Raw genomic sequence first — 24,955 nt, forward strand, 5'->3', positions numbered from 1 at the left:
TTTTTAAACTATTAATTAAAAAACTAATCAAAATTTCCCCATTGACTTAACATTATGATTATGACATCACAATGCGGGCCAAGTAAACAATTAGAATCCTATGGCAGGTGTTCGGCCACCTGGATCAACTGCCAGTCTCAGGCTTTAAGCATACAAAACTGGCCCTATTAAGACTACACATCCTGTTCAACTGCTTCCTCTGCCAAAAACTGTTTCAAAATAAAAAGTCCTCACTATAATATTTCACTGTTAAAACAATTTAACCCTTTAAACTACTGAACTTTTTAACTGTTCAGCCATTGTAACTGTTACTTGTCATCAACTATGACCCTACCCACTGTAGCTAGTTAGCTAAGTTAACTAAGTAACATGGTTATCATAGTTAAGATGTTAAGATGTTAATTTAGATTTTTAAGAAAACTTAAAAATGATTAGCTAAGTTAGCTAAGTAACATGGTTAAGATAGTTAGCATGCTAACATGTTAGCATGCTAGTTAGCATAGTTAGAATAACTGCTAAAAAAACGATTAGCTAAGTTAGCTAAGAATATGAGTTAAGATAGAAGATGCTAGTTAAAAATGGTTAGCATACCTACTAAAAATGATTAGCTAAGTAAGCTAAAGTCACATGGTTAGCATACTTAACATGTTAAGATGCTACAAGATAGTGTAATAACTGCTAAAAATGATTAGCTAAGTTAGCTAAGTAAATACGGTTAGCTATAGTTAAAGATGCTAGTTAGAATAGTTAGCATACCTACTAAAAAATGATTAGCTAAGTAAGCTAAGTCACATGGTTAGCCTACTTAACATGTTAGCATGCTAGCTAAGCTTAGCTAATGTTTTCATATTTAGTAGTTAAGTTAACTATTAAGTAACTTGGTTAACATTATTATCTTATTATAACTGCTAGCAAACATTAGAGCCATTCCAACTGTCAGTTATCGTCAATTATCTACCCAAATAATTTAACCATTTCACTATCCACCTTTTAACCGCTTCAATCATTCCAACTATATTAAACCTTATCTACCAAGCAAATCATTTAACTATATAAACTATCCACCTATTTAACTGTTCAGTCATTCCAACTATATTAAACCTCATCTACCTAGCAAACCAATATAGTTTGTTTTACTCTGTATGATATTTTACATCATATTTTTTTGCATTTTCATGTACTGTATTTCCTTCAGGAAATGCTTTTCTAGTTCTTATTCTTCTTTTTCTAACGCACTTAATGCAGCTTCAACCGCTTAACGAGAAACTTCATTCAAACTATGTTACGTAGGGTCTTACTTAGGACATGGGTGCTATGTATTTTTCAACTTTGTAACTTTTATACTTTTTAAACTATTAATTAAAAACTATCAAAATTTCCCCATTGACTTAACATTATGATTATGACATCACAATACGTCAAGTAAGCAATTAGAATCCTATGGCAGGTGTTCCGCCACCTGGATCAACTGCCAGTCTCAGGCTTTAAGCATACAACCGGTCCCTATTAAGACTACACACATCCTGTTCAACTGCTTCCTTTGCCAAAAACTGTTTTAAAAAAAAAAAGTCCTCACAATATTTCAATATTTCACTGTTAAAGCCAATTTAACCCTTTAAACTACTGAACTTTTAACTGTTCAGCCATTGTACCATTGTTAGCTTGTCATCAACTATGACTCCTACCCACTGTAGACTGCTTACACTGAACCTTAGCTAAGTTATCCTGCCTAAGATAACATGGTAAAGATAGTTAGCATGCTAGCATTTTAGCATGCTAGTTAGCATTTTAGCAAAACTATTAAAATGATTAGCTAAGTTAGCTAAATCGCGACATGGTTAAGATAGTTAGCATGCTAACATGTTAGTTAGCATAACTACTAAATATGAAAACATTAGCTAAGTTAACTAAGTTAAGTAACTTGGTTAACATTATTATCTTTGATAACATAGTTAGCATATCTGCTAGCAAACATTAGAGCCATTCCAACTGTCAGTTATCGTCAATTATCTACCTAAATAATTCGATTATCGTCAATTATCTACCTAAATCATTCGATAGTTATATTAATTGTATTGTAGCCACAGGGAAATGTTCCAAGACACCCTCTAACTTTAAATGACACATACAATTGGTCAACCCAGTAATTAACTGTCAGTACAAATCCTAACAACTGATCTCCAAAACTGTTCAGTGATTCATGATATTTAATCATGGCAGCCATGATTATTCATCGTTAAGACCTATATTTTTCTGGACAGATATCACGTTCCTGGGTCAAGTTCCTGGATACAAATTCATAAGGCACTCTTCTGGTCCCTAACCCAACTGAACCATCTTTGTATTTCCTTTCACTCTTCCAGCAATTTCACTTTTATTTGTGGAATTCCTTCAACAGAATTAATTCAGCTATCTATTCAGTGGAATAATTATGTTGAGTTGTTGATCAAAGTGAAACGAGTTTTGTGTATGTTTAAGTTTATGTGTATAGTTCTTAACAGACACTTCTGTCCAAAGAATATATAAGTCACATTAACATTAAAAGTGGCCTAACGGTTTAAAGAAAAGTCATGGCCTACAAGAGTATTTTGACTAAATAGAATTTAACAGCATACAATAACCATAAACGTACACAAATCACAACTCTAAGGAGAAATTAGTTAGATAGGCTACAAGATAATTAATGAGTAGGTGAGACACTTTTTGAAGATCCCAAGCCTTGGTAGGAAGAGCATTAGGTAAATTATTCCATCAACAAAGAATCACAGATGAAAATTGACTGTGACCTATTAGTGAAGGTCGAATAGTGTAGGGTAAACCGACATTCCTTTGTGACTGAGGCTTATTTCTTATCTCAGTCTAGTCTAGGCCTACTCCACTCATGGTCCTCTGGTTCTCCATAGATTGTGTGCATGTACTCAGAATGCATACACTATTCCAGCCTGTTAGGAGATTGCTGATTGGTGGATTAGATCAAATATAAGCATCATTTTGCCAAAATATATGCGGCCTTAATTACTTACAGTGCAGTGCCACCAAGTTTAGTCTGGTGTTTCCACCCTGTCATACTTCCTGTGTTAACTGTGACTTGAACATCCACAATAGGGATTCATTTACAAAGGTGGAAACCTCTGGCTTCAGCCAGGTAACAATGTAATGAAATAACTTTTGAATAATGAAATTATTAACACAGTAATGAAATGACTTGTGTTAAGTGCACAATGTTGGACAATGCAGTTAACTGGGTTGAAAAAGGAGACAAAGATTTTTCAGGTAATGAATTGTATGAATTCATTCAGACCCTTTTGTACAGTCTATGATTCAGAACCCATTCTGCAATCTGCATCCTCCTCTATGGCAAGTCCTACTAGTTTTGGGAACACGCTACAAAAATATATTGGTTTCTAACTTACAGAATTAATTCATTATTTTCAATATATCTAATATATTCGAGTTATGATTCCTTCCAGCAGTTGAAAGAGATCGAAATGACTATTATTATTTGATAGGTTATAAAGCTGTTTCTGGTCAAAACGGCTTGCCATACGTCATACGGCAATACAACATTATGTCATCAACCTGCGACGATATTAGATTTTCGGCTCACGGACGTGCGACGTTTTCATGGCCCGTGTCGACTTTATGGAATAACGTTCTATATTAGGTTAGTTACACATGTATTTCTTAAAACGTAATGTCACACTTATCAGAAGGAAGTACATGTGATATTTTAAGATACTGAACCAAAGAAGGACCGGTAATGTCAAACTTAACTAGCATCGTGGGGTTGGCTGTTAGATATACGTTACGTTTAACATTACCCGCCTTGAATTGCGACAGTTCTATGCACTATGAAAGTGCATATATATATATATATATAGCTATGTATATAAGATAATATCTTCGCTATGTTGCAGTATTGTGACATTTGAAATAGTGAATTAAAGTATTGTATTCGTTATATGCAGCTCATTACTATTATACGAACTTAGCAGATAGCTTGCAGTGTTGTTAGCTTGCCAACTAGCATAATCATGTTTCAGTATCAGAGAGCCAACTATTAGTTTGACATAATGTAGCAAACCGTCTTTTGTCGGATTTTTGCCCATGAATCTAAACTAGCACTTCGTGTATCCATGCTCTATGCAGCAACACAGCACATCCCACCATGAGTTTATTTGGGACAACCGCCGGTTTTGGTACTGGAGGAACAAGTGTGTTTGGTAGTGCCACGACAGACACACATAATCCAATGAAGGTAACAGTATGTTTTTCATTTAATCATATATTTTATCTTACAATAGAACTAAAATGTAGTAACTGACCGAACCCTTTTTCTTTTCCATGGCATATGATATGTTATCCAAAGGATGTAGAGGTGACGTCTCCACCTGATGACAGCATTAGCTGTCTGGCCTTTAGCCCCCCAACTCTCCCGGGAAATTTCCTCATTGGAGGCTCATGGGCCAACGATGTAAGTGTTGTCTGAAAATCCAAAGCTTTCGCCTTGTCCTTATTTTATTCTTTCACACAAACCTACTGTACGTCACAGACCACTTGGAGGTGCAAACAATATCGGATTTTTGGTTGATTTGACCATCAGTCAACTTCAAAACAGACACTTTACTTTGGATAGACAATAGCAATACATCATAGGAGTGATTAACGTCCAAAAAATCTAGACTGGAGTAAGTCAACATTTGACACCTCCGATATGTTTAGTGTTCTAAAGCCTGCTATATTTACCAAATTGATAGCCAAGGGAACACAACACATATGGATGGCTATTAAAACGGTGCTTCCATTATACAACTAAACACCACAAGATACTTTTATAACCCTTGAGCCAGCTCCTTACTATGTCATCTCAGAGGGCGATGCAGCGTGAGTTTGCACCTCCAACAGCATGTTGACAAATGTTAGCAGACATTACTAATACTTTAAAAGTCTTTGCAGAAGCAACAATGTATCTTTAAGGCACATAAAAAATATGGCCACTGTCATGAATATGTTCACTTGTTTTATGAAAACCTTTTCTCTCTCCCTCAGGTGCGGTGTTGGGAAGTGCAGGACAATGGCCAAACGGTGCCTAAAGCTCAGCAAATGCACACAGGTCCAGTGCTGGATGTCTGCTGGAGCGACGTATGTGAAAATGTGCACACCGCACACCATACACTATTGTTCCATTTCTAGAGGTCAACCGATTGATCGGCATTGGCCATGTCCGGGTATATTAGGCCGATTAACAGTCAGGCGCATCCGCAGACAGCCCAGTTTTGTTGTTGCTGTAAAACACGTGAGACGCACGCTGCCCCTTGTGTGAAATTACTGTCAGACCCCAGCCAGAACTTTTGGAGGAGGAGGAGTACAACAATGTTGTTCCTTGGAGAAAACGGCTTAACTGCATTCACACACACACACACACACACACACACAGGGCATGGAGCTGATCGGAACGATGGTGAAAAAAAAAACTCCTCCTCCTTTCCTAGAGTTGATGCTGACAATGCCCCTTTTAATTTGAGAGGGGGAACTCTAGTAATTTGTTGATATGTCCAGCAACAAAGTGCAGATATATTAGTGCAGTTACCTTTCCTCTAGCATTGTTGGCATCGTATGGGTCTTCCCAGGCTACCTTGTTCTGTATGTTCTACGATGTCATTGCTTGTGGTTTGTGTCCTTGCATGTAGTACAACAAGGTTTTCTCTTTTTTGCGATCACTAGATCATGTCTATTAGGCTTGTAACAGTGTCTACCAACAAACATTATGTTAGACTGTAATATGCATGGACTAATGGAAGCATAGAATGACTTGAAGCTGAAGACAGCCTATACTAGAACATTACTAATCGTCAACCTGTTTCATTTATTCAGTTTATAGCCTACATGGTTTTAGTTTTAAGTAGCCTAAGCTATATACCTACAGTGAAGACATAAAATTCAGATTGAAGAAAGAGATCATACATGTTCAATAAATGCTGTTGTTAAGATACACAAAATTAATCAACTTAAGTTATTAGTGTTACATTTTATCCTGCAAATAGAGGGGAGAAAACGGGCAAATGTCGGCCAAAACAAAATCGTCAGCATCAGCTGACCCTGATTTCTAAATATCAGCATCGGCCATAGAAAAAAACGGTCAACCTCTATCCATATCACTAGTCAGAATAATTTAATGTATCAATACATTTCTAACACATTTTGAGATTAATTCTAGTACCTATAGGGAGCTGGTGAAATCAAGTATTCAAGAATACAAAGTATACAAAAATAATAATGGTAAAGTGATCACACAAGTCATGACCCACCATCTCCTTAAACTTTGGATTTTTGGCAGACAGAAATGTTTAATATGGGACATGGCTATAGTGAGTCTGAATACATGTAGACATAGATGACCACCTATGTTTAAAGAGACTATTAAATACACTTCTCACATGCCTAAGTTGGAAACTGCTCTGCTGTGTGATACAACAGCAGTGCTTACTTATGCAATGTTTAATTTTACAGGATGGGAGTAAAGTCTTCACTGCCTCATGTGACAAAACAGCCAAGATGTGGGATCTGAACAGCAACCAGGCCATGCAGATTGCACAGGTAAGACGGCACATATTTAATCAACAGGCTACTTGTGACCTAACTTCTGTTAGATGTTGATTTTTATTTTCCCATAAGACCTCTGTCTGATAGTCATATTTAATGATGCATCATAAAACGTTTATGGTCTTCCAAAACTAATTTTGCTCTTGTTTTAGCATGAGGGCCCAATTAAATCAATTCACTGGATAAAGGCTCCTAACTATAGCTGTATCATGACAGGAAGTTGGGACAAAACACTGAAGGTAAGACATAATTTATCTGGGATGGTTGCTTATAACAACAAAATAATAAGAAAGGAAAAAATGAGTAAGAAATAGATTTGATCTGAGGTGCAGTTTTACCGGAAACATCATGTGATATGTGAGTGTGTGTGATAAGACTTTTACTCGCTCAAACCAAAATGCTACATTTCGAACTGTTTGAATTCAAATACCAAGTAAAATAGTAAAACTACAGTCTTCAAGCATGTTTTAATGAAAAAAGGACGTATTTGGATGGAACAGTCTGTGTGGCATTAAAAATATTTTTGTAGTTTCCTTGAATAGCTAATCTATCTCACTCTCTCTTTCTCTGATCCCTTTTTCTTACCATGTTGGCAGTTTTGGGACACGCGCTCCCCAAACCCCATGATGTCACTGCAGATGCCAGAGCGTAGCTATTGTGCCGACGTGGTGAGGAATGAAACTTTCCTCCAAAAAATGCTTCCATTCAAATGCACTCTTTTCACAATAGTAATTTATCTGTCATTCATCATCTGTCAATCCACTGAGCAATGAAAGAGAAAGAAAAGAAACCTCTGCCCTGTGTTAATGTGCTGTATTAGTTATTCATAGTATTTAGGAAAGATGTGACTGGTCTCTCCCCTATCTCAGGTGTATCCCATGGCGGTGGTTGCCACGGCAGAGAGAGGTCTGATTGTGTATCAGCTGGAGAATCAGCCATCAGAGTTCCGAAGAATAGATTCACCTCTGAAGCACCAGGTAAGCTCTGATCTATTTTCCACTCTGATCTGTATACAGTGATACAGTGTTTAATGTTGATGGGTGTTGTGTGAATTTAAAGAGATGTGAACAAAATACCCCTCTGCTTCAGTTATGTCATTTGTTGCCACATGCATTGCTTTATTGTCTCTAAATTTCAAATAATGAAGTTTAAATCATGTATTAGTTATTAATTATTTATGAAGTAATTTTGTAAATGTTCTGTGCAGCATCGTTGTGTGGCCATCTTCAAGGACAAGCAGAACAAGCCTACAGGCTTTGCGCTCGGCAGCATTGAGGGACGGGTGGCTATTCATTACATTAATCCTCCAAATCCGTGAGTATTCATTAGTTTATTTTAATGGATTTAATTAAGTGTGGAGTCCCTGACAAATACACACTAAAGGATTGGTGCTAAATATTTTTTTCGTGTGCTGGCCTGTATTCTAGAGCCAAGGACAACTTCACCTTCAAGTGCCATAGATCCAATGGAACCAATACTGCCACTCCCCAGGATATCTACGCTGTAAGCCTTGCGTTTCAGTATAATTCAGTGTATTCGGTACACAGTAGACATTTTAGTCTCCATTGGTTGTTTTTTTTCCCCAGAGTACAGAGTCCTGTAACTAGAAAGAGGAATGATTTGTTCTACCAGAGAATCCTTGAGAATAGTAATACACATTCTCAGCAAAACAGTGTTGATCCTCTGACACAGCCTGTCATGCCAGAGACATGTAAATTGTAGGTTTTTGGTTATGGATCAGTGTCTCCGCTATTGTCAGCGTTTTGATCATGTTGTTTCTTTACCAGGTGAATGCTATAGCTTTTCATCCTGTCCATGGCACCTTGGCAACCGTGGGCTCAGATGGTCGGTTCAGCTTCTGGGACAAGGATGCCCGCACCAAGCTGAAGACCTCGGAACTGCTGGATCAGCCAATCACGGCCTGCTGCTTCAACAACAATGGAAATATCTTTGCCTACTCCTCCAGTTATGATTGGTCAAAGGTGCGACGCGATCTTAAAGTTAAAGTTAGTTGAAGTTTACTGGTATTTAGCAAAGCATCACAGACTCACAACGGTACGTTTGTGAATCCTTGGCTGATCGATTGTCAGGCAGTGACAATACCCCTTTTCCGTTACACATTATGTTAGTGATTTACGATGGAGCTTTCCAGTAAATCAGTGAATGCTGCACTGGCTTTTCATAGCTTCTTTGAATAGTTATGATTTTTAACCTGCCCTGTCTGTCTTTACCCAGGGCCATGAGTACTACAATCCCCAGAAGAAGAACTACATCTTCCTGCGAAACGCTGCCGAGGAGTTGAAGCCTCGGAACAAGAAATGGTGAGAGCCAGGCAGCCATCGTGTCCGTTACCCAGGAGACGGTGTCACCAGACAAGGCTGCCTGCCTTCTTTTGCGCCGACTTCTCTCTTTCTCAGGGACATGGGGACACACGGCCAGGGCTCTTCTGCCCCACAAGCCCCTGGTGCAGTGCATGCTGGGAGGTGGGGTCAGGAATATTGGCTGTATTTGCTGTTCTTGAGGTGGGGTGGAGAGGGGGAGTCATTTTCTTCACTATTTATTTGTTTTAATTATTTATTAATTTAAATAAGTTGAATCAAAGCTGGATTCAGAATCCAGAGAGTGCTATGGCATTAAGCATGTCGTCAGCCTCGCCCAGAGTGGCAGATGGGACTTCCTGATAAAATAAGGGCTGTACTGCTTTAAAGTTAAAGTTGACTGGTATTTAACAGATGCTTTTATCCAAAACGACACGGACTCGCAACGGGGGGAATTCAAAACACGGGTCGATCGATAGTCAGTCGGTGACGTTAGCAGTTCCTCCATGCTCACACTTTAGTTTGCACTGATGTCAGGGAGACGAGATGCTCCATGTAGCAGAGCTAGCATACTCAATTCCAGCAGTCTTAACTTTCACTCAATGCTAGCGCTTATTGGAATTTCACTCACTCCTACTTAAAACTAAGATAATCAGGTATTCTACAGTGAAAAGAATGCAGTTTAATGAGATGCATTTATATTTTTTTAGGAAAATCTGTGTGTTTAAATACAGCTGGATGTTGCTGAAATTAACCAAAGGAGATTAAGAATCTAATGCAGATTGAATATTAAATGTCATGTTGACATTTGCGAAGTGAACCTACCTGTTGCTTGTGGGGGTGGTGGGGAGAAGCAAACAATAAACCTCCTTTAAAACTCAATGCTGAATGTTTGATTGACTGACTACTCCCCTCCATGTCTTTAGATTCGTCGCGTCGGAAACTTCGAGGAGCGGCTTTAGTGTGTATATACAAGAGAGAACCCCCTTTTGGCTTACACCTGGACCAATGGCGAGACTTTGCGTACTGTGTATGGACCAATCAGAAGGGGCCAACCTGTCCTTGTGTGATGACCGCTTTGTGGCTACGGGCCACATGAGGGTAGCCGTTCTTTCTGTTGCTCATCATAATTGTTCATGGTAAAATCTGTCTTTTTATATTCATGTCTGCAGTTATTTTTTTTACATGGCTCCCCAGAGGATACACTGACTTGTTTTACCTTTTGCTTTACTGTCATCGCGTGGTGTAGTTCGATCTTGAAAATGTAAACTCAATAAATAATTCTCTCCAGGACTCTCCGGATTATGAATGTAGTTTTGTCTTTTCCATGTGTGTCTAGAACTACTTGGTGCCAGTTTCGAGTGCTTAACTGACTGAACAGTTGCACTAATAACTTGTAACAGTTGTGAGTACTTAACTGACTGTACTTAACAGTTGTACTAATAACTAACCGATAACTATATCCTGAAAAAAGTGAATTATGACTAATTTGTGGTGATGGCCATCATAAAACGCTAGCAAGCCTGGAAGACTTTGTCAGTCAGACAAAGCCTCGCCACATCACTGTCGGTACAACAGTTGTCCATTAGGGGGAGGGCTTGTGCTTTATCTGGGCCTCACCTCAGTGGAACAAAGTATAACCTTCTCAAGCAAAGGTCGAGGATCAAAGCCAAGCCCACGGATCCCACAGGTGAGGCTGCGAGAGGCCCGCGGAAGTGTGAACGCGGGGATTCTATCAAAAGGATATGAATGACAAGCAGGAGGCGAGCAACAAAGGGCAAATGTGAGAAGACTGGAATCCTCACAGCAGAAGAGGTGTGAAAGTGGCCACTTTTTAGTATGGTCATTAGAGTGGCGCTTCGCTGTCAGGTACAGCCGGGGCCACTTAGCAGACGCCTTCAAAGAAGCCGAAAGGGCCTCCACACTGACAGAGACAAGACTGCCTGTGTGTGATGGGGGGTCTCATCCACTTCTAAGTCTGGATGTCAGCCGTTTTAGATTTGACTCCCCCATCCTCTCCTCCCATGTCAACAAATAAAAAAGAAATGTGAGCATTGTACTAGGTCTGCGTACAATACTCCCATATACCAGAAAATACTATCTCACCTTTGTGTCAAGAGGGGATATTTACCTTGGCTGCCCACAGTAAAATGAATTTAAAGGCAGCAAAAGTGGTGACAGTTTATACAGTTACTGCTTGCCCTGGCATGTTCTCTGATTTGCTGCCATAAGCCTACTGTACATGTCTAACTGTTTATGCTTACTTAGCCTACAACAGAGGTTGTTCAACCATTTGATCAGAAACAGACTGATATGACCCATTATGAAGAAGGCAATCTTTTTACATTTAAAGCTGCAATTCACCACCAAATAGGTATACTGTAATATCTGAGCTTCACTTCAGAATTATATGTAGTAGGTCTTAGAAGTTTGCTTACTTAATAGTTTATCTCTATTGCATTGCACACACACATGTAACCCGACTGAGTTATTATGGGAATTGCATGCATAATTTGTGGTGACCAAGCTTCATTGCCAATTCAATGTGAACAAGGCTTACCTCAACCTCACAAATTGTCAGAGCAATACGCACGCCTAGTTTCACGCCATGACACCACAACTCATTCGTTATCGGACAATTAGTAAGTCTATATTTACGATGTTTTCTCTGTTTAATAAACTGAAGGATAAGGCGGGCTAGTGGCGGGTTGAGGCAAGAAATATTCTTTTGTGCTGTTGTGTTGCCAAGATGTGGGTAACTAGGCGATAAGGAAGTGGTTTTACACATGGTAGTGTTTCAGTTGGGCTTAAACTAGTGTCCAATATATTGCCTGTTGTCCCCAACAACAAATGTTTGCAAACTAAATAGACCTCACTGCATCATTCAACATTATGCTACACGTTGCAAATCTCTTGTAAAGGCATGTCATGTCATGTGTGTAAACCCACTGTGTTAGGCTACTATGTCATTAAATAAAAGCGTTTAATTAAAAACCGATCAAACCAATTTGCAGACCCTTACATAGTGCTGTTACTCATGTGAATATCTTCTGTGGCGTTGAGCGCGCTTTCCAGAGTAGTCTAGCTCCTTTGTTTGATTAAGGACAAAAGCAGGTGCAAAAGATTTGGGGTGGGGACTTGGGAGGGACCACGTCGAAGTTACAGACAAGATCTGTTGTCATAGGCCAAAATGATGAGAAGGCGTGGTTTGCCACAGTTGGTATATAAATACCCGGAACTAACAAGTGGGTAGTTTCTCAATAGAAAGTGGTCTCCCGTGGACTTGACCGGTCCTGTACATTAGGCATGTGCCGCTTGGGATAAATACTAGAGGGACATCAGACTGGAGCTGAGACGCAGGGACAATCGAAGTGTTGCCAGTAATCGAAGTCATTGAAGTTGCGCAGCGCGGGTTGCTGTGTTCAGCTCGCTAACTGTTAACAGTTGGTTACCCCGTCGTCTCAGTTTTGTCATTTAACGTTATACGGAACAAATGCTTCTGCACCCATTTGTGAACGGCGCGCATGAAGTTATGCATCCAACAGCTATTCAGAAAGACACTACCTTCACGAAGATCTTTGTCGGTGGTTTGCCTTACCACACCAACGATGCCTCCCTCAGAAAGTACTTCGAGGCTTTCGGTGACATTGATGAGGCTGTGGTGATAACGGACAGACAGACGGGCAAATCCAGAGGATACGGCTTTGTAAGTATTTAGCATTGACTTCTCGATAACGCTACTTGACTCGTGTAAGAGTGTGGTAATGTTTATGCGCGACATTTAAGGCAACCATGAGCTCCAATCTATTTTATGTAGTTTTCTTTGGAACTTTTAAAGACATTTCCATCAGTTGGTGACTCTATAATCTCATCAAGTCATGTAAATTACGGACATTCTATCACCTCGGACAATGTGTCTGGGGTGGTGGTCACATACATATATCGATTAAAAACACCCAGATTGCAATAACCGCTTAACCTCTTGTTTTATAAAATGCTTTTATTAAAAACGGACTTTGTCAGATATGTATTATTTATCTTTGATGTAGGAGAAGTATGAAGGAGAGAAGGATGTATTTACATTAGACGTCTGTCACCTAGTTAGACTGCGTCTTTTATCAAGTCACCCAAAGATGATTGCCAGAAGAATCTCTTAAAATCATGTCGACTGTATCCCTCACGCGACACGAAAGAGCTGCAAAGCATCTGTCTGTAAAGCAGCATTTTCCTTGATGCAACTCAAAGCAGCAAATGCCATGACGACCCACAGGCGGACAGTATTTTCTTTGTAACTCGACGACTAGTTGTACGAGTTGAGATAAGCTGATTGTATATTACATATGCTGCCCCCACCATCCACCCAGTCTTGTTTGGGGGGGGGGGGGGGGGGGGGGGGGTACACACGTTCTGGAAGAGCTCCGGAGTAGTGGAGGGTCACGCTCGCATGAACTTGTGGGCTCTCCTTGCTTTTTATGGTGATATTTGAATTGGGGGGAGGGGGTGAAGGCAAAGGATAAGAGCACTCAGCCCTTAAAGTGGTATTTATGTAGTCATAACCGTCGTGTAAGTAGGCATCATGTCTTTCTCCAAAGATGGACTGACACACATGCATGAGCAGGGGTCCAAAGGTCTCCCTTTCAGGGCAGACCCTAGTTCCTCATCAGTTCCCTTCCCCTTTCATCACCTGGCACTGCCATGAGGAGACTTACAGTTCAACCCAACCACATGGATTTGCAAAAGCTCATCCTTGAACACCCCATGGAGTTCTAAGATTATTTAGAGATTTAAAATGGCAAAACTGTCCTATCAGCAGTCCTAAACACATGCTTGAGATGCATTGGAAACGCGGGCACTCTCCCAGTTCCTTCTCCAAGTATTACTGGTGTACATAGGATAAAAGAAATAACTCGACCCACACACAGACAGGGACCAAGGTAATTATGCAAATATTTATGAGTGAGTCTGTGAGCGAGCCTTTCATAGTAGCACCACAGGAACTGAAGCCAAAGAAGGGATGGAAAAGAAACACTCTCGTGGAAACGTGTGTGTGTGTGTGTGCGTGCGCACGCGTGTGTGTGAGACCAAGCTGTAAGACAATATGTGGGGTGCTGAGAGAGTGAGAGGAACAGCCCTAGTTCCGCCACTAACGGCTAACCCAGCGCACCGTCTGGTGTTTCTGGTCTAACAGGCTCCGAGATATGTGGGTGCGTGTTTCTGGGATTGTGGTGGTCCATGTCACGCTAGAGAAAATCTACAACACAGAAACCTAGATATAATGATCCATTTCCTTGTAGACTGCTTGTGTATATATAATGATCCCTTTCCTTGTAGACTGCTTGTAGAGGATTTGTACTGCTAGGACAAATAATGGAGCTATACGGGGCACATGGTCATGCTTTCTATGGATATGTATGTTTTCATAACATGAGTAGGAATGTGTTTGTTATCTGCAGAATATATCTAGGTCAACAGTCAGTCTTGAAGAATAGTTGTTTACCAAAATCATTAATGGCTTTGACTTTCTCCACTATGTACCACTAACCAAAGTGCTTCTTTGTTCATGTGGTTTTAAGGCAACCATGAGTGAATTTGCCTGTGATTTGGGGGTTGGGAGATGGCAGGGTGGTCTACCATTTATTTACTAAGAATGGACTAACAGGGATTTGTCCATAAAGTTAGAGTGGATGTTATCGTTTCAACATGTGCCTTTTGTTTGTCCCAGGTGACCATGACAGACAGGGGGGCGGCAGACCGCGCCTGCAAAGACCCCAACCCCATCATTGATGGGAGGAAGGCCAACGTTAATCTAGCCTACCTCGGTGCCAAGCCCCGCAGTATGCAGACAGGTAAATAAAGAGCAGCACCACACAGACCGTAACTGTCGCATAAAAATAACACTGCCGTAACAATAACAGTCACATTAACAATAACACAACCAATAATGGATACCGCAGAGGGTCTCGCACACTCGGCCCAGTGTCTTTACTCTTTTCTAGCTCTTTGTTTTCATCTTCCCTCACCACTACCCTCCAGCTGCGTGGTACTGCTCGCGTTTGTGTATTTACAGCCACTTCCACACCCGTTAAGCACAAAGAGCCGATAATATCCAGACCACCTCACGTAAAGATCTTTGCATTTATACACAGTGTTTCCTCCTCTTGCTGTCAAAATCCCCAGCACCATTTTTACACACCAGTCGCATGACTGTGTCCTGTAGGTTTTAACATGTCAGCAGTACTCTCTAAGAGCCTGTTTTTTCTAAACCGCGTAATTATCTCTGAAGCTCATCTGGTGATGGCATTGGCTTTACTGTGGTCCACCGCTCATAGAGGGAAATTAAGTGGTGTGGGGGGGGGGGGGGCTCCTATATTAATTTGCAAGTTATCAGGATGCCTTTGGAGGTACTGCCATTTATTTTGACATGCCATGTAACACAGCATCTCCTTAGCTGTCCACAGCATGTTTATGAACTGCCCTCTTTGTCATTTTGTGTATCCGTCAGGTATCTCTCTTGGTGTGCAGCCAATTCACCCCGCACTGATCCAAAGGCAGTATGGGTAAGTCAATGCTGAAACGCCACACAGAATACTAAATCCTTAACCAAAGATCCTTTAGCAGGGGAGTTCAACATTCTAACAGATTCAGTTCTGCAGCAATTAAAGGTTTGATAATTCCATGTTTAACCCCGAGCCTTATAGATAGATAGATCTATACTTGAACTCATTGAACCCAGATATTCTTTATAATGTGCAATTTCCAACATTCCTGTCACACCGGTAGAACACTCTGTCATAAGGGTTAATATCTTCACTTTTTATCCCAGCAGGCAGTCTTTAGGGTTGCTGTTACTTTGCCACACACAATAACTCAGTCATGACCTTCTGTTTAGAAAGACAAGGCTAGGTCATGCCCACGTCCATTGTGATGCGTCTTTGTTGCAAGCGTTGCGGTCAGTATCACAGTTCAGTGTTTCTTGCCTCCTCTAGCTCCCCCTCTTCTATCAGCTTGGTCTTTGGGTGTCTGTATAGACCCTTTCAAGAGTTCCATTATCAGCATCATAGTTGGCCCCACAAGGCTTCCGTTTTAACATTCCATATGTTCTCTTAATGCAGAGGAAGTAGATTGGGGCCCAAATAGAACGTTCAAGCATTGTTTTTGTTTTTATTGTTGAAAGGGTCTATAGATAATGTGGTGATCTGTGAGGGGACATAGACTCAGCCCAGTGGGGGGGGACTTTAGATTAGTACTCGGGGCAAAAGTCTGTAAATGACCCCTACTCTCGGTCTTTGCTGGAGTAGAGCCACGTGGACTGCAGCTGCCGGGAATGTTTTTGCTCTGCCCTCCCCGGTGGAGGTCAGAGACTCATTCCTTCACTGCGAGGCTGCAATGCAGCACTGGAACTCTGACCTCGAGTGGAGGCCACACCAAGGACGGTGCTCGCTCGGTCTCCGTCGGGGAGTCTGTGCGCTTGAAGAGGTGCTCGAAGTCACTGGTGTTTGGGCTCTGCTGTCGTTAACTCTGCTGTCCTAACCCTTAAACCCATGTTATTGCCACGAGGCGAGAAGTCTCAGACGGTGTTGGTTTACTCACCATGGCAACAGACTGTGTGGCTGTTGTCTGTTCTGGGGAGTCAGTGTTCGCTTGAGGAGGGGAGGGTTGGGTGGGGGGGGGGGTTCTTTTCAACCTTGTCTCACTTGTGAGATCGTTTCTGCTGTGCTCTGTTACTAGAGTTTCTCCATTAAGCACAGAGCAGGTTGCCATGGTGACAAGGCGGAGCGTTGTCAAGTGACACCTGCCGTCTGTCACGTACATGTTTGTGCGTCTGTGTGTTCGTACATTTGCATCTGACAGGTGCTAGCTCTTATTCCCTCAATTACACCCTTCATACAAGTTTAAGCCCAATACCCCCCTCTCCCCAAACACACACACATGCACACACCCTCTCTGTCACCCTGTACTGACTGAGAACACCTGTCTTTCTCCCTCAGGGGCTATAGACAGTGGGAGCTCAGGGACTTTTATGTGTACTGTGCAGTTGTGGTGTGTTTATATGTGTGAATGTGTGAGCTCTGAGCTTCCTCACTCTTTGCCCCTGGGCGGCTCGGTGGCGGGTTTGATGGCTGCGCGTGACTGGCCCTGTGGGGTCCGGCTCGCTGCTCACAAGCTCGGTGGCAGCAAGGCTGTGCTCAGCGGATCACACGGGAATGGGGCACCAGGGGTCACGTAGACCGAGCCCTAGAAGTTACAGCTGCTGCTGCTGTGTGTGTGTGTGTGTGGGGGGGGGAGAAGAGAAGATGGGGAAACGTTCACATTAATGGTCCCGGTTCCTCAAACGTCCCTTTTTATCCAGCATTTTTCACAACACTTACCTTCACATTTTGTTGTTTTTTTCTTTTGTGGGATCAGATTCTGAGGCATTGTCAGGGAGTGATTAGACAGAGGGATTGAAAGTTGACACCTTGGTGAGACAGGAGGGGTGCTTAGGGGGCAGGGGGCACAGAGACAGAGGGGTGAGGGGGGTGCTAGACAGAAGGGGGGGGGGATTGAGGAATCCAGAAGGTGGGTGGGGATGGTGCGGATCAGAAACCTCACTCCTCAGGACTAATTGGGTAAAATCTACCACTGCGCACCATGGTGTCGGCGCACCACGTTTTCATATTTGAAACCGAAAGTACCCACCACACCCCTCCTCCCTTTTTTGTGGTGATCAGCTTAATAACCACCAGCTTAATTGTGTGCTTTAGATGTGTGGTGTGTGTGTGTGTGGGGGGGTGTAGTAGAGAGAGAGGTAGAGGTTGTTAGGGTGGTGTGATGAATGTGCTAGATGCTGTCTTCTGTCCAATTGGCATGCCTGGTACCCGTTGCCTGTCAGCAGAAAGTCACACGACCTTGTGACCTTTGTCTCTCTTTCTCTTCTCTTCTCTTCCTCTCTCTCTCTGTGTTTAAGTGGCCCAAGGAGATGTTTGGTCTCTTTCCCTCTTGTTGCCCGTTTCTCCTGTGTTAATACATCATTTCACAAGATAACATAACCAACAATGGAGATGTTTACTTGGGCGAATTTTAAAGAGATGACTTCACAGGTTAAAATGCCAGTGGTCAGACTCGATCTGCTCAATGCATTTTTCTCTGAAACTTCCTCCAGACCAACCTGCAATTTCCTCATGTTCTCTTTTGATTTCATATCAGTTTCAGTTCAGCTACAATGAGCAAGTTTGGTTACAATTCACTCAAAACAGTCATCTGTTGCAAGTTTCTCTTTCATTTCATTTTGCGGGGCTTTTTCTCAGGCCTGTTCCAGAGGCAGCATTTAGCCACAGCGTAGCCGTTCTCATACTTCCCCCTGCCCACTGTGGTTTATTATTAGCTCTGCAGAGGTGCTGTCTGTGGAGCATCCACTGCTGCAGTAATACACGGTTGAATATCCTCCTTTAAATATCTCTGTTACAGTGCACATGACTGCTTTGGTGTGAACGTGTGTGTGGGCGACTGTTTGTGTGTGTGTGTGTGTGTGTGTCAGAGGCCTCTCAGCTGCTGTATTTGTCAGTGGTAGGGGGATGTCAGAAGCCCGAGCCTTATTTCAGATCGAGTCGGGTGGATGTTTCAGGCTTCTGAATTCATCGTGTTCACCCAGCTTTCTCTACACTCAAATGCTTTGTTCTTGCAGTAGATCACTGAACCACACTGAACAGACTGGCCTCCCCCCCCCTCCACTACCACCGCCCTCCCCCTAGATGAGGGAGAGGAGCTGTTTACTCTCAGGGCAGGGTGGCCTTCCTCTGTGATGGACTGTTCTGTTCAGTGCCCACTGACTGAGACTGTGTACCATGGCTAGGGGTGTGTGTGTGTGTGTGTGTGTGTGTGTGAGAGAGTGTGAGCCAAGAAGAGCAAGACTTGTGTTTGCTCAGGGTATTTGTATGTGTACGCACGTGTGTGTGTGTGTGTGTGTGTGTGTGTGTGCGAGCATGCATGTGCAAGAGCGCACACAAAAACGTCCTTGACCGTGTTGTCGCCCATGCCTGGTTGGCTGTGAGCTTAAACAAAGCTGTTACTGCCTTCTTTTTCCCCCACGAGCCAAAGGACTAAAGAGGAGCTTGTGTGGGCGCCTCAGACCACAAAGCTTGTCTTTTTATTGTGTGTGTGTGTGTGTTTGTGTGTGTGCACGCGTGCTAGTGAGCGTGCGTGTGTGTTTATATGTGTGCGTGCTAATGTATTTTCTTCTGTTATCTGATACCCCATTGATGCTGACTATCCAAACTCGGTGTCTGTGCTAACCACCACTGTCCACCATCCTCTCCTCTTGGTTGCTCCCTACCCTCCTAGCTGAAGGACTGAACCAGGGCGGGGGAGAGTGAAGACACTGGAGGTCCAGGCAGCGTTTGGGGCCTTGTTTGGAGGTCCCCAACAGTGGAAGGGCACAGGATGTGACCGCCTCCACCCCTCCTCCTCCACCACCACCTCACTCCCCCCTCTAAAGGTGCCAGTGATGGCTTGAGAGTGCAGTGCAGTGTGCTTTTGACAAACTGAAGTGCCTTATCGTGTTTCTCTGTGTGTGTGACTGTAATCTGACGTGGAGAGTGTCACGATGATTTTAAACGACTGCCGTCTCGTGTGCTTCTGGCATGGTTTTTGGTTTGCAGTGGGGGAGTGTGGTGGTGTGGTTTGTTTCAAAAGTTTGGCCATTTGGGGGCGGGGGGTTGTGTGTCTGAATATATAAATATATATGTATGTAGTATGTATATACGTGTGTGTGTGTGTGTGTGTGTGTGTGCAAGGCTGGGTGTTGGTGGATATGTCACATGTCCCCTCACACACCCTTTCCTGCGTCAAAGCGAGTGGAGGTGTGCTGTGACTTCACTGTCTCGTCTTGTCTCTTCCTGTCTCGTCTCGCTTGCTGCTCACCCCGCTGTCTGAGTCGACTCTACGACCCCCACCCCATCCCACCCCCCAACTCCGCTGAGGACATTGGGAGGTCCTCTTTTGTTGCTTCAAATAAAAACAAAAAATAATAATAATTAAGGTCATTTCTTTTCACTGACTGGAAAAAAATGACTGGGTAGTTTGTCTTCCTCTTGAGGACAATGGCATTAGGTGACACTGTTGGAATTGAAACACTGGTGGAAATTTCCTTTCTAAAAAGAAAAGAAAAGAAGAAAGTGTGAGATTGTTCCAACAGTCATGTCTGCCTCTTCCTGTGTGGCAAAGGCTATGGTCATTGTTCTGTGTGTGTGTGTGTAACAGTGTGGCTTTAAACTGTATTTACCTGGTTAATCATATTGACCGCTGAGTTGCTGAGGGGGTTGGTTGAGAGCCTGTCACCTCTGTGGTCCTACTGTCCATCATAAGCCCCCCCTGACTGCAAAGGAAAAGACCACAGTCGCCACTGTTAAGTCAACAGTAAACTATGGCAGCTGAAGGTGACTACCTCTAGCTCTAAGTGTGATGTGTTTGTGTGTGTGTGTGTGTGTGCCAGTGAGTGGCAGCTGTTAAAACACTTGCGGGTGTCTGGTGGAGAAGAGCTGCCTGAACCGGCTGTCTCCTTCCTCCACTCCCACCCCACGCCACTCCACCTACTCCACTCCACCCAGGCCCAAGCTCAGGCCTTAACAGGACCTGTTGTTTTCCCCACCCTCTGCTTCAGTCACATTCATCCCTCCCTCCCTCCCCACTGTGTTCTGCTGGTCTGGTGATGGGTGGGTGGTGTGGCATCTGGCTTGCGTCTCACTGTTGAATCTGCAGGCCCAGAGAAGCGTCCAAGAGAGCGCGAGCTCCCAGATCTCTGCCAGATTAGTAGTGTTGTTCTTGTCCCCCCTGTGAGGAATGCGCCTGTGGTGTATTGGACGAGTCTAACGCCTTTGTCATTCTCTCCCTCTCTGTCTCTGTCTCGGTCCCTCTGTCTCTCTCTCTCTGTTTCTGTTTCTCCTTCTGCAGGCTGGCCCAGCACTACGTCTACCCTCAGGCCTACATGCAGCCCAGCCTGGTGCTCCCCTCGCAGGTGGCTTCCAGCGTGACTCCCCAGTACCTGGACTACAGCGCTGCGTACGCCCAGTACGCCCAGGCCGCCTTTGAGCAGTACCCGTACTCCGCCTCGCCAGGCTTCGTCGGGTACACCTACGCTACCAGCCCCACCTCCTCAGGCCCGGCCCCCGCCACTGCACCCCCAACCCCTGGAGCCCTCCACCAGAGCCTGCAGGCTGCTGCGCCCCAGGCTCCCCAGGCCTTCATCCAGTACGCCCCCCAGCAACACGTGCAGCCGGACCGCATGCAGTGAGCGGAGCGCCAGACCCACAACCGCACACTGCCCCCACACACAGGGAGGAAAGAGAAAGAGGGAGAGAGATGGAGAGAGAGGAGGAGGAGGGTGGGGAGGAGTGTTGTCTCTGGGGCGTAGGGTTGTGGTTTAGGATGGACATTTGCACTATAACATCAGGATGGAGCCTAGCAGAGGAGAAGATGGTTACTATAGAGACCACAGCACCACATGGTCTTTCAGAAGGGCTTCCAAAGAAAAAACAAAAAAAGAAACTCACTTTTCCCCCTTTTCATCGCTATTATTATTATTATTATTATTATTATTATTATTATGATCGTTATGTTATTCAAAAGTCATTGTCGTCAAGGTAATCTTTATTGTATTAATGTCTATATATGTTAAGTATCAAATGTTTTTTTTTTTTTTTTTTTTTTTTTATTATATATATATATGTAATTTTCAATCAATGTGAACCTCACATTTGTGTTATTGGATGAGAACGGAGGCAGGACTGGCTGTCCAAACTCCACCTGTGGTCCGGTGAGGCCCCTCGGACGCCAGCATGTGAACACTCCCCTCCCTGCAAGGTTGTGGCCGCATCAGCTGCTGGATAGAGCGTGTTAAGAGGCGAAAGAACGACAGAAGGAAAAAGAGGGAGCTGGAACGGGTGATGGGTGTGCTGAACCTGAAAGCTGCAACTCCAGCCCTCATCCACCTCACAGGACTGAGGCGTTCCCCCTCACTACTCCCGCGTGGATAATGTTTTGACAAAACAAGAACACTCTTAGATTTTTTTTTTTTTTTTTTTTTTCTTCCCCATCCTGCTTGTTCTTCGTCTCTTGTCTTCTCCCATTCTGGAGATTTTACTGAGGACAACACAACTACATTGAGACTTCTAGAACAAGAACTTGTTGAGTATACAGACACCAGACTGACTACCTTTTTTTAACATAAAGCGGCCTTAAAAATGAAACTCCTTTAAAACTTTTTTCCTCCCTTCCTTTTTTAAACGCTTATTTTAAACAACCTTACTCCTTTTCTCACTAACCTAATATTTATGTTGGACACATTCGTCTTTTTTATGTATTGAGAGGATGTAGATTATCTCAGTACGATCTGAACACAGGGATTACGGGTGAAGGCTCAGGAGCATTTGGGATTAACGTGATGTAAAGGTAGCTGACACTGAGATGCCTGTGTATTTTGTAAAACTGTTAATCCAAAATGATTGTGAAAAGTTTTTTTTTTTTTTTTTGAAAAGGACATTCGTGTACAGCATTTCCAAGATGTTGCCACATGTGAGTGCATTTGCAGTATTTATGTCTATTTAAGGAAGAAAACCTGTGGATTATGTTTGTTTTTGTTTTTTTTAATCCAGGCTTCTAAGCAGGTGCATAGACTGCAGTAAATGTTGCCTCCATTCAAGGAATGAGTGTATATCCAGATCATTGGACCCCCTCAACCCCACCCACCTTCTGACATCCTATTCATGTTTAAAATATTATTATTTTTTTTTTCAAATTCCCACCATTTTTGAACTTTTGTACACTTGCTTTTTCTCGAGTCTACTGATTTGCATGTATGTCCAAGTAGAAGGTGTCCAGTGGCTCACATGCGACTACACAGAGGAACGTGTTGGTAGAGTAAATTTCAGCATCTGCGAATAAGCCATACCAAGAAAGTCTTGGAAATAAAGAATTTGTGTATAATAAACATAACTGAGTTTTGTTTTTGATCATTGGTTGTGTGGTTTATGCACAAGCACTGGGTATGCCGTTCTGGGTTCTGGGCTACTGTATAATCAAATGTAAGCAACACACAGCAGTTATCAAGATGAAGCTGAAACCCATATGTGATCTTGTGGCCTCTGTCTGTCTGTTGTCGTGACTGGGCCTCTGTAAGACAGCCGTAAACTCTGGTGAATGAGTTCAGTTCATTCTTGTCTTTGCTTAGCGTTCCTTGTTATCTGGATAGTGTGTGTGTCTTGGGTCAGGGCAATGGGGCCCTGTGGTTATCAGGCTACAGCAGTACCACCTGCCAGGGGCACGCGGTGTTTCCCAGCCCATGGCTGCATGCGCCGTTGCTGGGTAGAGCAAGGTTGTGGAGTGGGGAGGGGCCCTGGGGGGTCAGCTCGTGCACATGTTGCTGGCTGTGAGTTTCTGTATTGTGTTTATACCTTATCCACACTTCTGACAACCTTTTTTTCTCTCAATCTGATTTCTTTTCACTTTGACTCGGGTTACAATATGTCAAGCACACTGTGTTAACATCTACTCCATTTGTTTATTGTTCATACATGGGTATATCCATGCTGGTTGGCAGGGAAATTTTTAAACAAGATGGCTTCCTGTTTATTTCCATGTATCTGAAAGCACCGAAGTGTTGGCAACACTGTAATTAGTCTGTTCCCTGGAATTACAGCCTTAAATAAATGCTACTTGGACACAAGTGGCCTGCTGCCTTTGGAGTACAATACAAATGTATTTGCTGTTTAAGAAATTGAGCGAGCTGTTGTGTTGCCTGAGGTGGAGAAGCCAGAGAGTGGGCGTACTGGGCTAAATACTTGTCAGGGTATTTATTTAAATATATACAGCCCATGCTCAGGCTTGCATCATATAGAGTAGTATTCTGATTCTGATATTACGGAATTAGTTAATACCTTTAAACAAAAATCCTCCACCCTTTCCCCTTGTATTTTCCTGTATTTATTTGGCACACATGCACCCACAAACACTATAGCTGTGATGCCTCCTCAATAACTTCTTTATATTTCCCAACCAATTTTCTCAGTTATGCCTTTTTCACACATTAATGATCATTTTCTAATACCACAGTTAAATGAGGCAGTCAGATAGTAGTATTCAATCAGGAAACAAGGTTTATTCTTTACAGTAATGAGCATCAAGGCCAGAGTAAGGTTTCACCCATATCTTTAATTGAGGGGAAACAATATAAGTAAAAAAAGGGAGTCAATCAACAGCCTCAACCATGAAGAATATGAGACTCCTACTCTGACCAGACTGAGAGGGCAGAAATTAGCAGCATAATAGTTTCCCTCTGACCTTGCACATGTCTTCAGGAAACATTAGGAAAACAAATCATTCTGCTTGAAGGACACAGACTTGCTGTTTGAACCAAGTTCTAATTAGGAGACACACATGAATTTAAGATGTGCAAAAAAAGTGAAGAACTAGAAGTACTAGAAAAATAATAATTATGATTCACAACTCCCTCAGAGAGCTCTGACACCCCCCATTCTCCCCTCTTCCTCCCACGTTCTCCTTCTCGTCTGTAACGGCCCCCATTTCTCCTTGTCACACACGCACTGACGGAAGGGATGGAGAAACAGACGAATGTCCGGTTGATTTATGAGGTCATCCAGGCCTGGAGGTGCACACTATATATGCTGAGTCACCACACACACAAACAGACCCTCCGGCTCACACACACACACACACACACACACACACACCCCCCTCGCCTGATTCCCCTCTCCTTACTGAAAAATCTAACACTCCACAGGCGCTCGCTCAGTCATGCCCTTCTGTGACGTCAAGGGCTTTCCTCCGACCCCGAATGTTTCGCTCATTTTCCAACAAGCCTTGAACTTGTGTTATCTACGACTCATTAAAAAGCACTTCTCCTCTGCCTGGTAGAGGTCTCTCCTCTCCTCTCTCCTCTTTTCTCTCTCCTCCTCCATCTTTCTCTCTGTCTCCCTCCCTTTCTCCCTAGCTGCTGACATAGACTTCACGGCATTTCACAGGGGCCTGTCAAATTTGGTGTG

At 43.0% G+C, this 24,955-nt stretch overlaps 2 protein-coding genes across 3 annotated transcripts; both read left to right on the forward strand.

Moving 5' to 3' along the window:
• Positions 1-3,579: 3,579 nt before the first annotated feature.
• Positions 3,580-10,214, forward strand: rae1 (ribonucleic acid export 1). 2 transcript variants are annotated; one of them, XM_048254749.1, is made up of 13 exons: positions 3,580-3,664; positions 4,150-4,258; positions 4,370-4,474; positions 5,050-5,142; positions 6,511-6,597; positions 6,756-6,842; positions 7,200-7,271; positions 7,473-7,580; positions 7,811-7,917; positions 8,031-8,106; positions 8,391-8,585; positions 8,839-8,924; positions 9,848-10,214. In XM_048254749.1, coding segments are annotated over exons 2-13 (1,107 nt in total). In that variant the 5' UTR covers positions 3,580-3,664; positions 4,150-4,168; the 3' UTR covers positions 9,849-10,214. The 2 variants fall into 2 exon arrangements, with proteins under 2 accessions (XP_048110706.1, XP_048110704.1); XM_048254747.1 differs by lacking the exon at positions 9,848-10,214 and having other exon boundaries at positions 8,839-8,928.
• Positions 10,215-12,181: 1,967 nt separating this feature from the next.
• On the forward strand, positions 12,182-22,886 carry LOC125302199 (RNA-binding protein 38-like). Its single transcript, XM_048255282.1, has 4 exons — positions 12,182-12,627; positions 14,644-14,767; positions 15,424-15,478; positions 20,850-22,886. Exons 1-4 carry the CDS (start codon positions 12,415-12,417, stop codon positions 21,187-21,189), a joined length of 732 nt encoding a protein of 243 aa, XP_048111239.1. The 5' UTR covers positions 12,182-12,414; the 3' UTR covers positions 21,190-22,886.
• The last annotated feature ends 2,069 nt before the right edge of the window (positions 22,887-24,955 follow it).

This window comes from Alosa alosa, chromosome 10 (assembly GCF_017589495.1).
Source record: "Alosa alosa isolate M-15738 ecotype Scorff River chromosome 10, AALO_Geno_1.1, whole genome shotgun sequence".
Lineage (NCBI taxonomy): Eukaryota > Metazoa > Chordata > Actinopteri > Clupeiformes > Clupeidae > Alosa > Alosa alosa.

Excerpts from the sequence above, each read along its gene's own strand:
- rae1 (XM_048254747.1), top strand. The coding sequence starts at position 4,169 with ATGAGTTTATTTGGGACAACCGCCGGTTTTGGTACTGGAGGAACAAGT. Across the intron at positions 4,475-5,049 it reads GAGGCTCATGGGCCAACGAT|GTGCGGTGTTGGGAAGTGCA; the intron begins GTAAGTGTTGTC and ends TCTCTCCCTCAG. Across the intron at positions 7,272-7,472 it reads GTAGCTATTGTGCCGACGTG|GTGTATCCCATGGCGGTGGT; the intron begins GTGAGGAATGAA and ends CCCCTATCTCAG.
- LOC125302199 (XM_048255282.1), top strand. The coding sequence starts at position 12,415 with ATGCTTCTGCACCCATTTGTGAACGGCGCGCATGAAGTTATGCATCCA. Across the intron at positions 14,768-15,423 it reads GCCCCGCAGTATGCAGACAG|GTATCTCTCTTGGTGTGCAG; the intron begins GTAAATAAAGAG and ends TGTATCCGTCAG. Across the intron at positions 15,479-20,849 it reads CTGATCCAAAGGCAGTATGG|GCTGGCCCAGCACTACGTCT; the intron begins GTAAGTCAATGC and ends CTCCTTCTGCAG.